Source organism: Ranitomeya imitator, chromosome 3 (assembly GCF_032444005.1).
Source record: "Ranitomeya imitator isolate aRanImi1 chromosome 3, aRanImi1.pri, whole genome shotgun sequence".
NCBI classification, from domain to species: domain Eukaryota; kingdom Metazoa; phylum Chordata; class Amphibia; order Anura; family Dendrobatidae; genus Ranitomeya; species Ranitomeya imitator.
This window is the reverse complement of record NC_091284.1, coordinates 772,180,093-772,196,940: the sequence shown is the minus strand read 5'-3', so window position 1 is coordinate 772,196,940 and position 16,848 is coordinate 772,180,093. Positions and strand designations below refer to the sequence as shown.

Here is a 16,848-nt window from a genome sequence, read left to right as displayed (position 1 = left end):
CACCGGGTCTGGGACCGCGCCTCTTGTTGCAGAGGGGACGGAAATGGAGGATGGAGGGGACCCATGACCTGAAGAGAGGGGGCGTGGTGAGTCAGGAGGGTTATAAGGGAGTTTGAGTTGGAAAAGAGAGGGGCTTCCTGCCGGAGAGGAGAGCGAGTGAGGACCGTTGCCGGACTGTGGGGAGGAATAGGCCACAGAGTAGAGATCCTGGAGGAGTGTGGCATGCCGAGTGGACAGTTATGGAGGACTTTACTCTCGTGCCCAGCAGCTGAATGGATTAGGGGCTCAGCGGGCAAAATGGGTGACCGCCCGCTGCCGCCTGAAGTTAGGACTGTTTGTTAGGCAGGGAAGCCGGAAGACTCCGCACCGGCCTCAGCCGGCAGCTAAACAGCCATCAGACTGATAGAGAAACGGACAACCGAGTCACGATAAGCGAAACTGGTAGACTGTTAATCTGAATTACTTTTACCCTGGTTTACCCTCGGCCCTTTAACTGTATTTCCCCCTTTTTCTCCTTGCAAGGAGGTTGTTCCTATATTGATAAGTGAATGATTGTTTAACCCTTGCTCTGCGCTTCTGTGTCACTGCATCCGATTATCTGCATTACATACATTTGATTAATATTGGCCGAACCAGGGGCGGACATATCATTGCTGCAACCTGTGCAGCCGAACCCACCAATTTCTGTGGGACTGTCCTAACAATGAATTTCAATTGAGGCCTCCTGACACGATAAATATTAGAAGAAAAAAATAGCTGGATTTCACATGCCTGATCCTTTTGTTCTCAAGGAAGATGAACCGCGACCAGAGGTATCTGGCAGCAGCTTACTCCCCTTTCTCCATTCAGAGCAAATGCATGCTCAGCCCAGCCGATTGGGTAGATGGGGCCACCCAAATGGGAGCGCCCTGAAGTGTAATTCCAGTTTTAGATATTAAATAAATCCTCCTGTTGAGATTCACTTCTTAGTTGATTTTAAGGAGAATGTCATCAGAAAATTATCTACTGTTTAAATCAAGTTTTTAGGCTAAATGTATTTTTAAAGCATTTTTGGAAAGTTTTCTTTTTTAACATAACCCCATCTGTATTAAAAAAAATTAGAAATCTTGCAATTTTCACACTGGCCCCTGGGGCTATCATGGACTTGTACTTCCTGCTTTTTCAGGAAATCCACGTACACATTGGTTGCGACAGCCTGACTCCAACCCTATCTTATGTATTGAAGCATCTAATTAAAGGGAATCTGTTACCTCCAGGGGACGTATATGACCAATTAATATGGGCATACAGGTGATAGAATTGTTACACTCATATTAATGGTCTTGTTGCTGAGAAACTTTACATGCTATCATTATGTTAATGATTTCTTCTAGGATCCGGGGCGTGCGGTGCCTGGAAGAAATCTCTGCCTCCTGTCTTCATTGTAATACTACCCTCCTCCAATCAGCATCAGTTACAGCCCCAGAATCCTGCGCCTGTGCCCTGCACTCCCCCAGAGATACATACCCATCCTCCCTTCTGTGGGCACTGCACTCAGGGATCTTCTGCGCAGACGCTCAAGACTTCTACTCCAGTGACCTCTGGTGTGTGTGACGATAATGTGCTCTCCCCACTTCCTCCCTGCTTAGTCATCACATTGTACACATGGTTTCTAGTGATGACTGTGCAGGGAGGGAGTGGAGAGAGCATCTTAACAGTGCACACCCCAGAGGTCACAGTGACTAGCTGGCACCTGCGCAGAAGATCCCTGAGTACAGCGTCCATAGAAGAGAGAATGGTGCGGGATTCTGGGGCCATAACTGATGCTGATGGGAGGAGGTAAGTATTACGATGAAGACAGGAGGCAGGGATTTCTTCCAGACACCGCACGTCCCGGAGCCTGGAAGAAATGAATGAAGTGATTAAACAGAGTCAGCATGGGTTTGTAACTAATAAGTCATGTCAGACTAACTTAATTTCTTTCTATGACAGAATCACTGACTGGGTGGATCAGGGAAATGCTGTAGATATAGTATATCTTGGCTTCAGCAAAGCATTTCACAAAGTATCTCACACCATCCTTATTGAAAAAATGACTAAGTATGGAATGGAAAAGGCACCTGTAAGGTGGATTCAAAACTGGCTTAGTGATTGGACCCTAAGAGTGGCCATAAATGGCTGCACATCCAGTTGGAAGAATGTTTCAAGTGAGGTACCACAGGGTTCTGTCATGGGCCCTGTATTGTTCAACATCTTTATCAATGATTTTGATGAAGGAATTGAGGGTAAACTGATTGAGGGTATATGCACACGTATCTGGGTCCACTGCGGATTTTTCCGCAGCGGATTCCAACGGATTTGATAAATCCGCAGTGGAAAACCGCTGCGGATTTATCGCGGATTTACCACAGAGTTACCGTGGTTTTTTTTTTTTACAACTGCGGTTTTCCATAAAGGCAGTTGTAAATCCGCTGCGGAAAACGCATAAAGAAGTGACATGCTGCGGAATGTAAACCGCTGCATTTCCGCGCGTATTTTTCCGCAGCATGTGCACAGCATTTTTGTTTCCCATAGGTTTACATTGAACTGTAAACGCATGGGAAACTGCTGCGGATCCGCAGCTGCGGAAACGCTGCGGATCCGCAGCAAAATCCGCATCGTGTGCACATAGCCTGAATGTGCTGATGACACAAAGCTAGGAGGGATAGCTAATACTAGAGAAGAGAGAGAGAGGATTCAAAAAGATGTAAATAAACTGGAGCAGTGGGCAACAACTAACAGAATGGTTTTTAACAGGGAAAATGCAAAGTACTACATGTGGGCAATAAAAATAAAAAAAAGCATTTACAGAATGGGAGGAATAGGGCTAAGACTTGGGTATCAGTGGCGTAGGAAGAGGGGTGCGGGGGGGGGCGGTCCGCCCCGGGCGGCACAATGCGGGGGGCGTCCGGCGCTGCAGGAGGAGAAAGAGAAAAAAAAAAAAAAAGACGCCCATTTAAATCTTCGGGCGGCGCCGTCCGCCGCCACGACCAGGCTCCCCCCACCCCCGGGGCCCCCGCCCCCCGCTCTAATACTCACCTCTCCTGGTTCCTGCGGCAGCTGCAGCGTCCTCTGACTCTGCGACGTCTCAGAGCAGAGGGCGCGATGATGTCACTACTGTGCGCGCCGCTCAGCCTCTCTGTCCTGAGCGTCGCAGAGCTGGAGAGACGCTGACTACTGCACCGGACCTGCGCTAGGAACGGGAGAGGTGAGGATTTTACTTTTTTTTTTTTTTCTTTATGTCTGACTCTGTCTGGGGGCAATGCTGGAGACCATGGGGCAGATTGCTGGACACACTGGGGCAATACTGGAGACCATGGAGCAGAATGCTGGACACACTGGGGCAATACTGGAGACCATGGGGCAGATTGCTGGACACACTGGGGCAATACTGGAGACCATGGGGCAGAATGCTGGACACACTGGGGAAATACTGGAGACCATGGGGCAGATTGCTGGACACACTGGGGCAATACTGGAGACCATGGGGCAGAATGCTGGACACACTGGGGCAATACAGGAGACTATGGGGCAGATTGCTGGACACACTGGGGCAATACTGGAGACCATGGGGCAGAATGCTGGACACACTGGGGCAATACTGGAGACCATGGGGCAGAATGCTGGACACACTGGGGCAATACTGGAGACCATGGGGCAGAATGCTGGACACACTGGGGCAATACTGGAGACCATTGGGCAGAATGCTGGACACACTGGGGCAATACTGGAGACCATGGGGCAGATTGCTGGACACACTGGGGCAATACTGGAGACCCTGGGGCAGATTTCTGGACACATTGAGGCAATGCTGGAGACCCTGGGGCAGACTTCTGGACACACTGGGGCAATGCTGGACACTGGGGCAGATTGCTGGACACACTGGGGGTAATATGCTGGACACACTGGGGCAATGCTGGACACTGAGGGTAATATGCTGGACACACTGGGGGTAATATGCTGGACACACTGGGGCAGACTGCTGGACACACTGGGGCAATGCTGGACACTGGGGCAGATTGCTGGACACACTGGGGCAATGCTGGACACTGGGGCAGATTGCTGGACACACTGGGGGCAGTGCTGGACACACTGGGGGCAGTGCTGGACATATTGGGGCAGATTGCTGGACACACTGGGGGTAATATGCTGGACACACTGGGGCAGATTGCTGGACAACATGGGGGTAATATGCTGGACACACTGGGGCAGATTGCTGGACACACTGGGGGCAGGACTTGAGGCATGGGCAGAATGTAGATACGGGGCATGATTGGAGACACGGGGCAGGATTGGATCATGGGGCAGGACGGATACGATGGAGGCTGGTGGGGCAGGATGGGGAGATCATATGGGGTAGAATGGATACTCATGAGGGCAGGATGCGAGAACATATGGCTGGAGCCAGGAATGAGATAAATGGGGCCAGGGTGGGGAATAGTGTTACCATAGGGGCTAATTAAGGGATATTATTACTGCAATGATGTATTTATTTTATTTTTTGAGTATACTGTTTTAAATGGGGGGGCGGTCCTGTTACTGTGCAGAGTGACACTATATCACCTTTTTTTCTTCATGTGATGTAATGTAGAAGTTGTGAAAAATTAAGTAATGTGTTCTGCAAGCGGAGCTCGAGATAACTGTTATTTCCTGCAGAAACGAGTCCTGGCTGGAAGGAATGATGGCGGTCTGTGCTGGATGAAAGATGAAGGACTTCACCTAGAGACGTCACTGGTGAGTCAGTGTTACCTATACACTGACACTATACACTGTATACTATATAGAGGTCCTGTGTATAATGTCACCAGTGATCTCTGTATTACCTCTACACAGACACTGCATACTAAGTACAGATCTCCTGTGAATACTGGCACTTATGGTGATAGTATTGTGTTTTTTTTTTTTATTTATTACTGATCAGTATTGTAGTATTCAGTCACTATGTGGTGGTAATATGTGGTCTGGAAATGGTGTTGTGTTATTTGTCCCTTGTATGTAGTATTATTCGGTCACTATGTGGCCTGGTCATGGTGTGGTGGTATTAAGTCACAGGTTTGGCATGTGGGGGTGACACCATTAGGCCCAGTTTAAGTTCTACAAAACAGGAAAACCATTTTTGGTAACCTTTGTGTGTATTGAGCCGGGGGAGGGGGGGGGGGGGGCGCCAAACTCGGGAACAGCCCCGGGCGGCAAAAGCTCTAGCTACGCCTCTGTTGGGTATTCATGAGTCAACAGTGTGATGCAGCAGCAAAAAAGGCAAATGCAATTCTGGGATGTATTAACAGGAGCATACAGTCTTGATCACGCAATGTCATTATTGCCCTCTACTCCTCTTTGGTCAGACCTCACCTGGAATACTGTGTCCAGTTTTGGGCACATTTTAAAAAACATCAACAAACTGGAGCAAGTTCAGAGAAGAGAGACCAGAATGGTGACCGGTCTGCAAACCATGTCCTATAAGGAACGATGACAGAGTTTGAGAATATTTAGCTTGCAAAAGAGAAGACTGAGAGGAGACTTAATAGCTGTCCACAAATATTTCAAGGGCTGTCACATTGTAGAAGGATCATCTTTATTCTCATTTGCACAAGAAAAGACTAGAAGCAGTGGGATGAAACTGAATGTGATGAGACACAGATCTGCTCCCGCCATCTACTAACCTCCCTAAATCTGACATTTCCCTCTCTATGGGTAGCAGCATAATAACACTCCGGCAGCAGGCGCGCTGTCTGTGTGTTATGTTTGACTCCGATCTCTCCTTCACCTCCATATACAATCTCTTGCCCGCTCGTGCCGCTTACACACAATGAACATCTCTAGAATCTGAAACATAAAAGCAACTAAGGGCGCTGCACACAAGGTTATTTCTTGGTAGTCCTCCTGCTGCAAATAAACGGACACAACTACCTAAAATGTCCAATATTAAGTGTGGAAACACAAGCGACTATATGTATATATATATATTTGCGCTGAAGGTACCGTCAGATCTAAAAAACCTATTAATAACAAAACTTTCTGCAGAGGATAATATCCATCGCAATTACCTTATTGGCAGTTCGTTATACAGCGCCTATCGTCCACTTCAGGTCCTAACGAGTATGTGATCACCTAGTAATCGTTAGGACCTGAAGTGGACGATAGGCGCTGTATAACGAACCGCCAATAAGGTACCGGTAATTGTTTAAACATAGTGCCATGGATATTATCCTCTGCAGAAAGTTTTGTTATTAATAGGTTTTTTAGATCTGAGAGTACCTTCGGCGCAAATATATATATACATATAATCTCTAGAATCCGCCCTTTTCTCACCATGGAAACAACAAAAACTCTCACTGTCGCCCTGATCCACTCCCGCCTGGACTACTGCAATGCTCTATTAACTGGCCTCCCCCTTTCTCAACGTTCCCCTCTCCATTCTATCCTTAACGCAGCAGCCAGGGTCGTCCATCTGGCTAGTCATTACTCAGACGTGTCCACTCTTTGCCAGTCATTACACTGGCTGCCTATTCATTATAGAATCCAATTCAAAGTACTTGTTCTCACCCACAAAGCTCTCCACAGTGCGGCACCCCCTTACATCTCCTCCCTCATTTCTGTCTATCGGCCTAACAGACCACTGCGCTCTGCAAATGACTTTCGACTAACCTCTGCACTAATCCGTACCTTCCACTCCCGACTCCAAGACTTCTCCCGTGCTGCGCCAATCCTCTGGAATGCTCTACCCCAAGACCATCCACAATTTGCATAGTTTTAGGCGCTCCCTCAAAACACATTTGTTCAGAGCGGCCTATCATGTTCCCTAATCAAAGTCATTTTATGTTTGTGTGTGTGTAGCCCATTCACTATCCCCCATCTATTCCCCACCCCCTGAAGATGGCTGGACCATGATTGTAAATACATCATTGTAAATACACACCTGTACTTTGTATCTCCCCCTCCTCATTGTAGATTGTAAGCTCTCACGAGCAGGGTCGTCTTATTACGCTTTAATTATTGTATTATTAACACTGTTACTTATGACTGTTGTGTTTGAAACTGTTAAACTGTAAAGCGCCGCGGAATATGTTGGTGCTATATAAATATAGAATTTTAATATTATTAGATATTAGAAAATACTTTTTAACAGTGAGTGTGATCAATGAGTGGAGCAGGCTGCCACGAGAGGTGGTGAGTTCTTCTTCCATTGAAGTCTTCAAACAGAGGCTGGACAGACATCTGTCTGGGATGGTTTAGTGAATCCTGCTTTGATCATGGGGTTGGACCAGATGACCCAGGAGGTCCCTTCCAACTCTAACATTCTATGATTCTAAATCATTAACATAAAGAAAGAATATAACATTTCTCAGCATCAAGACCATTAATATGAGGCATACAGGTAGGGCTAGTGTAACATTTCTATTACCTGTATGCCCATATTAATAGGTCATATACATCCCTGGGGGTGACAGATTTCCTTTACATTAGATCAGTGAGAAGGGAGGGAAGGAGAGGAGGTAAGTTGCGATTAATATTGTTCTGTGTTATCAGATATATCTATAGAGGTGGCCTGTCGTTGTAACATTGTAATCCTACCTCTGATGATAATGGCACTTCTGAAAAGTCTTCTTTAAGGATCAGAAAGTATTAGTCTAAAATACTGGCCAGTGTGAAATTTACAAGGTTGACAAAACATTTTCAAAAAACAGATTTAATAAAATGACTTGACGTTGTCCACTACTAGGAGAACCCCTTCTGAAACTAAATATTAGTTCCTGATAAAATAATGAAGCCTATACCCACCTCCCATGCCGGCTCCGTTCCAGCGATGTTGGCACTCACCTACCCAGGGAAATTGTCTCTTGTAAATCTCCCAGGATTTTCCATATCCCGCATATAGTCAGTATCACAAATTAGTCACTGACCTCCACAAGGACTTGTATGCCACCGCACAGACATAATAAATATTTTACTTAGACTCACAATTTAATAGGTAATATGAATTCCAATACCAATATAACCACAATGCCAGCATAGCCTTCGTCCTCTTTGACACGGAGTGTCTTCAGCCTGTAGCCATTAAATGAAGGCCGTGACTGGGTTGTACTTACTTGGACTTAGCAATGATGAGGATGTCGGAGAAGAGGAAGAGATGGCGCTCCTGGGTCTGCAGACCGGTCTTCAGCTGAACATGACTATGCATTATAAATGATCGGCTGGGACAGACGAAGGCTTGAACAAGAGGACATGATTCAGGACTTACAGGTGAGAAACAACTATCCCTGCAAGAACAAAGGAAAACAGAATGAAATGACATGGTCCCTGGACTTTCAGACAACTTGATCTCATTTGATAGTTAACACAAAAAATAGACATTCTTCTACTTAAAGAGAATCTGTCAGCAGGTTTTGCTATTTATTCTAAAAGTACCTTCATATAGGGCAGGAGAGCCTGATTACAGGGATGTGTCACTTATTAGGCTGTCAGTTGTTATTTCTCTACAGTCAGCATTTTAACATCAGGAGATTATCACTGCAGGACTACATTTCATGTGCAGTGCAGTCAAGCTAATCTGTGTAATCCCACCCCTCACCACTGATTGGCAGCTTGATAACAATTCCCAGTGTACACAGCAAGCTGCCAATTAGTGGTGTGGGCGGGGTTATACACAGATCAGAAGTCTTAGGTCTTCTGAATCTACAGCAGATATATGAGGATTATATCAAAGTTACATCAAGCAGCCCAATAAGTGAGACATATCTGGAATCAGGCTTTCTTGCCCTATAATATGATGCTGTCAGATTATATAGCAAAAACCTTTTGTCAGACTCCCTTTAAATAGTTGGTCACTGATTAACAGGGCAGCTACCTTTAGAAGGCACTAGAATGACAGTTCTCATTTTGCTGGAGAAGTGCTATTTTTCACACTACTTTCCCATGGAGCATTGCCATCATGAATCCTAACAAACTCAATCTCCACACGGAGAATGGTCACCTTCTGAATTCTCAGCTACCAGTCAGAGAACCTGAGTATGTTGAACAGTTTGTAGAAAATAATCAGACTTTTCTTTCTAAGATCAGACACCCACTTTAAGGCTTTAGTCATATTCCACTCATACGGGCGCCAGTAGTATCTTTTGGCATGTAAAACAGGAAACAGCTACAGACTCATGCTGTGGAGGGATTATCTTGACCCAACAGCAGATGGTCCTGTGTTAAATATTAAAGATTGTTGATATCTTTAGTTGATCCTTTCTACACTGTAGTGTTACCTTTCCTTGTGGCAGCTCTTCTTGCAATCCTTCATGTTGTGATGATGAAGTTAATGATTGCTCTATGTTCCAATAAACCAGTTTATTCTCCAACAACACCAGAGTGCTGACAATTCTGCTGAAAGCTGAAATCTACAACACTATCCATCATGGAATTTATTCATCATCGCACTAGAATACATCAACAGGACGAAGTGTTCATTTTACCGGTTGTTCAGTGAAAATACAGAAAGATTTAATAAAGATTAAAAATATTTTAGCTTTTAACTTGTACCTTTCCTTTATAAACAGGTGCCATATCAAGGACTGTCTAAATATTTCCAAGAAATCTGCTTCAAATTGTGATGTATGACTGTATGAATCACTGATGCCCATCTCCAGAAAAAAACTTTTATTCATATCTTTGGCCTAAAAATGATTTCTAAAATCATGCAGGGACGAGAGCCAATTTGAGAGCAGTTCTTTGTTTTGTAATCTGAGAGCAGCGTGATGTAGAGGCAGAAACCCTGATTCCAGTGATGTATCACTTACGGAAGCATTTAGAAGGCAGGGAAAGGGAGGCGGCTCCAACTTCCCTCCGATCTGCACCCCTGCAACGTCATTACGAGGGGCCGATCGCTGCCATGGTGTCTTGATGTCGTCATGAAGTCATCCGGGTCACCAGGGCTAGCAAGCTTGGTTAGATCATGCGCCACTGCAGCATTGGCAGTTTATAAAGCACAACAATGCTCGTGCCTAGCAATGCTTTATATATCGATCAGACTGCAAAAAGTGAAAGTTCCAAAGGACTAAGAAAAAAAGTACAAAAAAGTAAAAAAAAAAAATATAAAAAAATTAAAAAAAAAATATCACAAAAAAATAAAAAACAAATAAAAATATACTGTATTCTTAAAAAAAATTTATGTAAGAAAAAAAAGAAGTACACATATTTGGTATCGCCGCCATGTCTAGAACGACCTGACCTATAACTGTCCCACTAGTTAACCCCTTCAGTGAACACCATAAAAAGTAAGTAAAAAAAAAAGGCTGAAACAAAACGTGATCAAAAAGACGAATGCAAGTAAAAATGGTATTGTTAAAAACGTGATCTTGTCCCAAAAAAACAAGCTGCCACAAAGCTCCATCAGTGGAAAAATAAAAAATTATAACTCTCAAAATAGAACGATAAAAAAAACAATTTTTTTCTCTAAAATATTTTTTGTGTAAAAGTTCAAAAACAGCAAACAATTATATAAATGTGGTATTACTGTAATTGTACTGACCCAAAGAATAAATCTGCCTTAGTAAATTTTAGCTCATGTGGAACGGCGCACAAAAAACAATCCCCAAAATTCCTGAATTGCTGGTTTTTGTTCATTGTGCCTCCCAAAAATTGGAATAGAAAGCAATCAAAAAGTGTCATGCGCCTGAAAATAGTACCAATAAAAACATCAACTCGTCAAAATCCTTACATGACTCTTTAGGTCGAAATATGGAAAAATTATTGTTCTCCAAAAAACGTGTCTTTTAGTGCATGAAAGCAGTCAAGCATAAAAAAAAATATATAAATCTGGTATCGCTGTAATCGCACCGACCCAAAGAATAAAGTCATCTAATCATTAACACTGCACTAGGAACAGCATAAAAAATAAATAAAACCAATTCTTGACCTGCTGTTGATTTGTTCATTCTGCCTCTCGAAGATTGCAGGATGGCTGGCTCACAGTTATCCTGCACTCCGCGCTGAGCGCTTACACTGTGTAAATCTCTGAAATACGTGATTCAGACGGAACCCCCAGCAGAAGATTCCCTATAATGAGGCAGATGGAGGCACTGTGGATGCCGTATGGCCTATGATCTGACGGTGTCCTTCTTTTTAGGCGTGCATAAAAGTGCCATTGGCCACAGTTTTGTGTACGTCTGAAAAAAAGCACACCGCTGAACAAAGGTCAGACAGAATCCAGAGTAACTCTGCTGCCTCATTATAGTCAATGATCCCTCGGCGGTATCATCTGAATCATGTAATGCAAGTCATATAAAATAAATGTTACCATTATCATGAAGTATTATATGTCACGAAAAAACATTCTCAGAATCAGTGGGATTTGCTGAAGCGTTCCGTACTTATTACCACGTAAAGTGACGCTGGTCAGAATTGTAATATTTGGCCTGGTCAGAAATGTGAAAACAGACATTTTCGACAGGCAACACCAGTCATGTTTAGGTTGTGTCTGATATTGTGACTCAGTCCCATGCACCTCCATAGGGCTGAGCTGATACAGATACAGTCTGTGGACAAATGTTGCGCTGTTTCTCAATTTATACAGCTGATATACCGACAGATGGCATCTGCATCCAGTCGTGGCTTCCTATACATGTAGGGGCTGCAAAACTTAAGACTTGGAAGGGGATTGATAACATCTTACATATAGTTACAGGAGGAATAACAGAGGAAAAAAGGCTCCAGAATTGTTATTTCATGGTGGATCCAAATATTGACTAAAATAAGTCATTTCAGTTAAAAACATAAGGACAATGAAATGCGTAGTCATAAAATGGCTTTGGATGACGTACGATAAATGATGTGGTGACTAAGTTTGGCAAATTAATTCTGATTCCTTTTGACAAGACTGCACTTCATCTAGGACGGTGCTATTAGGTCGTATTCCTCACGAAAGATGATGCCTCAGACCAGAGCACAAAAGAAAAGGCTAAAGATACACATAGTATTAAGTGTAGGTATTATGGCACAAGATTAAGTACACAACTCTGTATATTCAATTAACATATATTCAATACAAGAGAGGTTTTTTTTTTTCCAGAAACAGTGCCGGACATGTCTTCAGGATATGTCTGGTATTGCAGCTTGACTTCATTCATGTAAATGGGGCTGAATTGCATTGCATTACTTGTCTTCTGGTCCTGCATTTGATGACCGTACATACCTTATGGTCAACTGCCCCAAAAAATAATTACTAGAGAAATCTCTGGGTAGACAATGAACTGGCAGATAATGTGAATTCAGCTCTGAAGTATGATGCAGGCTGTAGCTGTAACTCAGGATCAGTTGAAGATAAGTAAACTATGTACAAAGCTTTTTTTAACACTTTTATAGAATACTAGATGGTGGCCCGATTCTAACGCATCGGGTATTCTAGAATATGTATGTCCACGTAGTATATTGCACAGCCACGTAGTATATTGCCCAGACACGTAGTATATTGCACAGCCCACGTAGTATATTGCCCAGCCACGTAGTATATTGCCCAGTCATGTAGTATATTGCCCAGCCACGTAGTATATTGCACAGCCCACGTAGTATATTGCCCAGCCACGTAGTATATTGCCCAGCCACGTAGTATTGCACAGCAACGTAGTATATTGCCCAGCCACGTAGTATATTGCCCAGACACGTAGTATATTGCCCAGTCACGTAGTATATTGCCCAGTCACGTAGTATATTGCACAGCCCACGTAGTATATTGCCCAGCCATGTAGTATTGCTCAGCGACGTAGTATATTGCCCAGCCACGTAGTATATTGCCCAGACACGTAGTATATTGTCCAGCCACGTAGTATATTGTCCAGCCACGTAGTATATTGCCCAGTCACGTAGTATATTGCCCAGCCACGTAGTATATAGCACAGCAATGTAATATATTGCCCAGTTATGTAGTATATTGCCCAGTTACGTAGTATACAGCACAGAGCCACGTAGTATATTGCACAGCGACGTAGTATACAGCACAGAGCCACGTAGCATATTGCACAGCGACATAGTATATTGCCCAGTGATATAGTATATTGCCCAATTACGTAGTATACAGCACAGAGCCACGTAGTATATTGCCCAGTGACGTAGTATATTGGTTGCATAGTATACAGCACAGAGCCACGTAATATATTGCCCAGTGACGTAGTATATTGCCCAGTCACGTAGTATATTGCCCAGTTACGTAGTATATTGCACAGCGACGTACATACTCACCATTCTTGTCGCTGCTACTCAGCGTCCCATCTCTCCGCCTCCTGGTATCCAACGGCGCTGTGCCGATGGGCGCGCGGCTGCCGCCATCTTGCGTTCCCAGAATGTATTGCGAAATTACCCAGATGACTTAGCGGTCTCGCGAGACCACTAGGTCTTCTGGGTAATTTCGCAATGCATCGCTGGGAAAGGAAGATGGTGGCAGGTGCGAGCGCCTCAGCGGACAACGGAGGGTGAGTATAGCAGGTTTTTTGTTTTTTTACTATTTTTAACATTACATTTTTTTACTATTGATGCCGCATAGGCAGCATCAATAGTAAAAGGTTAGGGACACACAGGGTTAATAGCGGCGGTAACGGAGTGCGTTACCCGCAGCATAACGCGGTCCGTTACGCCGGCATGAACCCTGTGTTAGCGGTGACCGGACGGGAGTATGGAGCGGAGCGCCGGGGACACTGACTGCGGGGAGTATGGAGCGGAGCGCCGGGGACACTGACTGCAGGGAGTATGGAGCGGAGCGCCGGGAACACTGACTGCGGGGAGTATGGACTGGAGCGCCGGGGACACTGCGGCGAGTATGGAGCGGAGCGCCGGGGACACTGCGGGTAGTATATAGCGGAGCGCCGGGGACACTGCGGGGAGTATATATCGGAGCGCCGGGGACACTGCGGGGAGTATATAGCGGAGCGCCGGGTACACTGCGGGGAGTATATAGAGGAGCGCGGGGGACACTGCGGGTCGCGGGGAGTATGGAGCGGGCACCGGCCACTGACTGCGGGGAGTAAGGAGCGGCCATTTTCTTCCGGACTGTGCCCGTCGCTGATTGGTCGTGGCAACCAATCAGCGACTTGGATTTCCATGATAGACAGAGGCCACGACCAATGAATATCCGTGATAGACAGAAGGACAGACGGAAGTACCCCTTAGACAATTATATAGTAGACTAGCTGAAAAGCCCGGCGTTGCCTGGGCATAGTAAATATCTGTAGTTAGTTATAGCACCTCACTTCTCTTATTTTCCCATCACGCCTCTCATTTTCCCCCTCACGTCTCTTATTTTTCCCCTAACTCCTCTCATTCCCCCTAACTCCTCTCATTCCCCCTAACACTTGTCATTTCGACCTCACATCTGTCATTTTCTGATCACTCCACTATTTTCCCTCACTCCTCTCATTTTGCACTCACACCTTTTCATTTTCACCTTACACCCCTCATTTTCACCTCACCCCTCATTTTCCCCTCAGTACATACATGTTGGTCATCTCCCTTATATATACTGTAGTATACAGGGGTGGATTAAGGGTAGCCAGGGACCCGGGCTGTTCAGACACTGTGGGCCCCCCCCCCGGTCATGTGACGGGGGTCATGTGACGGGGGGGTCATGTGACGGGGGGGTCATGTGACGGGGGGGATCATGTGACGGGGGGATCATGTGACGGGGGGATCATGTGACGGGGGGTCATGATATACCCGAACCAGATTATTCCAGAAAAATGGCCGGGCCCTACTCTACTGTAACCTATTAAATATTTGTTAAAATCTGCAATACAATTTAGGTATATTTTGATCAATAATATCACATACAAGGAACAAATACCACCGCACCATGACCAGACCACAAATTACAACCACAGTGATCGAATAATATCACATACAAGGAACAAATACCACTGCACCATGACCAGACCACAAATTACAACCATAGTGATCGAATAATATCACTTACAAGGGACAAATACCACCGCACCATGTCAAGACCACATATTACCACTTGGTGACCAAATAGCACATACAAGGGTCAAATACCACAACACCATTTCCAGACCACATATTACCACCACATAGTGACTGAATACTACAATACTGATCAGTAATAAAAAAAAACAAAAAACACAATACTATCACCATAAGTGCCAGTATTCACAGGAGATCTGTTCTTAGTATGCAGTGTCTGTGTAGAGGTAATACAGAGATCACTGGTGGTATTATACACAGGAGCTCTGTATATAATGTATAGGTAATACAGTGATCACTGGTGACATTGTACACAGGACCTCTGTATATAGTATACAGTGTATAGTGTCAGTGTATAGGTAACACTGACTCACCAGTGACGTCTCTAGGTGAAGTCCTTCATCTTTCATCCAGCACAGACCGCCATCATTTCTTCCAGCCAGGACTCGTTTCTGCAGGAAATAACACAGTTATCTCGAGCTCCGCTTGCAGAACACATTACTTAATTTTTCACAACTTCTAAATTACAACACGAAGAAAAAGGCGATATAGTGTCACTCTGCACAGTAACAGGACCGCCCCCCCATTTAAAACCGTATACTCAAAAAATAAAATAAATACATCACTGCAGTAATAATATCCCTTAATTAGCCCCTATGGTAATAATATTCCCCACCCTGGCCCCGTTTATCTGATTCCTGGCTCCAGCCATATGTTCTCCCATCCTGCACTCATGAGTATCCATTCTACACCATATGATCTCCCCATCCTGCCCCATCTGTCTCCATCATATCCATCCTGCCCCATGATCCAATCCTGCCCCGTGTCTCCAATCATGCCATGTGTCTACATTCTGCCCATGCCTCCAGTCCTTCCCCCAGTGTGTCCAGCAATCTGCCCCAGTGTGTCCAGCATATTACCCCCAGTGTGTCCAGCAATCTGCCCCAGTATGTCCAGCATTGCCCCCAGTGTGTCCAGCAATCCGTCCCAGTGTGTCCAGCAATCTGCCCCAGTGTGTCCAGCAATCTGCCCCAGTGTGTCCAGCATATTACCCCCAGTGTGTCCAGCAATCTGCCCCAGTGTGTCCAGCAATCTGCCCCAGTGTGTCCAGCAATCTGCCCCAGTGTGTCCAGCAATCTGCCCCAGTGTCTCCAGCAATCTGCCCCAGTGTCTCCAGCAATCTGCCCCAGTGTCTCCAGCATTGCCCCCAGTGTGTCCTCCAGCATTGCCCCAGTGTCTCCAGCAATCTGCCCCAGTGTCTCCAGCATTGCCCCCAATGTGTCCTCCAGCAATCTGCCCCAGTGTCTCCAGAATTGCCCCCAGTGTCTCCAGCATTGCCCCAGTGTGTCCTCCAGCATTGCCCCAGTGTGTCCTCCAGCATTGCCCCCAGTGTCTCCAGCAATCTGCCCCAGTGTGTCCAGCAATCTGCCCCAGTGTGTCCAGCATATTACCCCCAGTGTGTCCAGCAATCTGCCCCAGTATGTCCAGCATTGCCCCCAGTGTGTCCAGCAATCTGCCCCAGTGTGTCCAGCAATCTGCCCCAGTGTGTCCAGCAATCTGCCCCAGTGTGTCCAGCAATCTGCCACAGTGTGTCCAGCAATCTGCCACAGTGTGTCCAGCAATCTGCCACAGTGTGTCCAGCAATCTGCCACAGTGTGTCCAGCATATTACCCCAGTGTGTCCAGCATATTACCCCCAGTGTGTCCAGCATATTACCCCCAGTGTCTCCAGCATTGCCCCAGTGTCTCCAGCATTGCCCCAGTGTCTCCAGCAATCTGCCCCAGTGTCTCCAGCAATCTGCCCCAGTGTCTCCAGCAATGCCCCCAGTGTGTCCTCCAGCAATCTGCCCCAGTGTCTCCAGCATTGCCCCCAGTGTGTCCTCCA

At 45.5% G+C, this 16,848-nt stretch overlaps 1 protein-coding gene across 1 annotated transcript in view; it reads right to left on the bottom strand.

The window, feature by feature from the left end:
* ARHGAP20 (Rho GTPase activating protein 20) overlaps nucleotides 1–16,848 on the bottom strand; it is a 230,983-nt gene that overhangs the window by 139,966 nt on the left and 74,169 nt on the right. Inside the window, exon 3 of the mRNA XM_069759069.1 lies at nucleotides 8,106–8,276. Coding sequence (XP_069615170.1) covers nucleotides 8,106–8,276 — 171 coding nt within the window. The remainder of the gene's footprint in view (nucleotides 1–8,105; nucleotides 8,277–16,848) is intronic.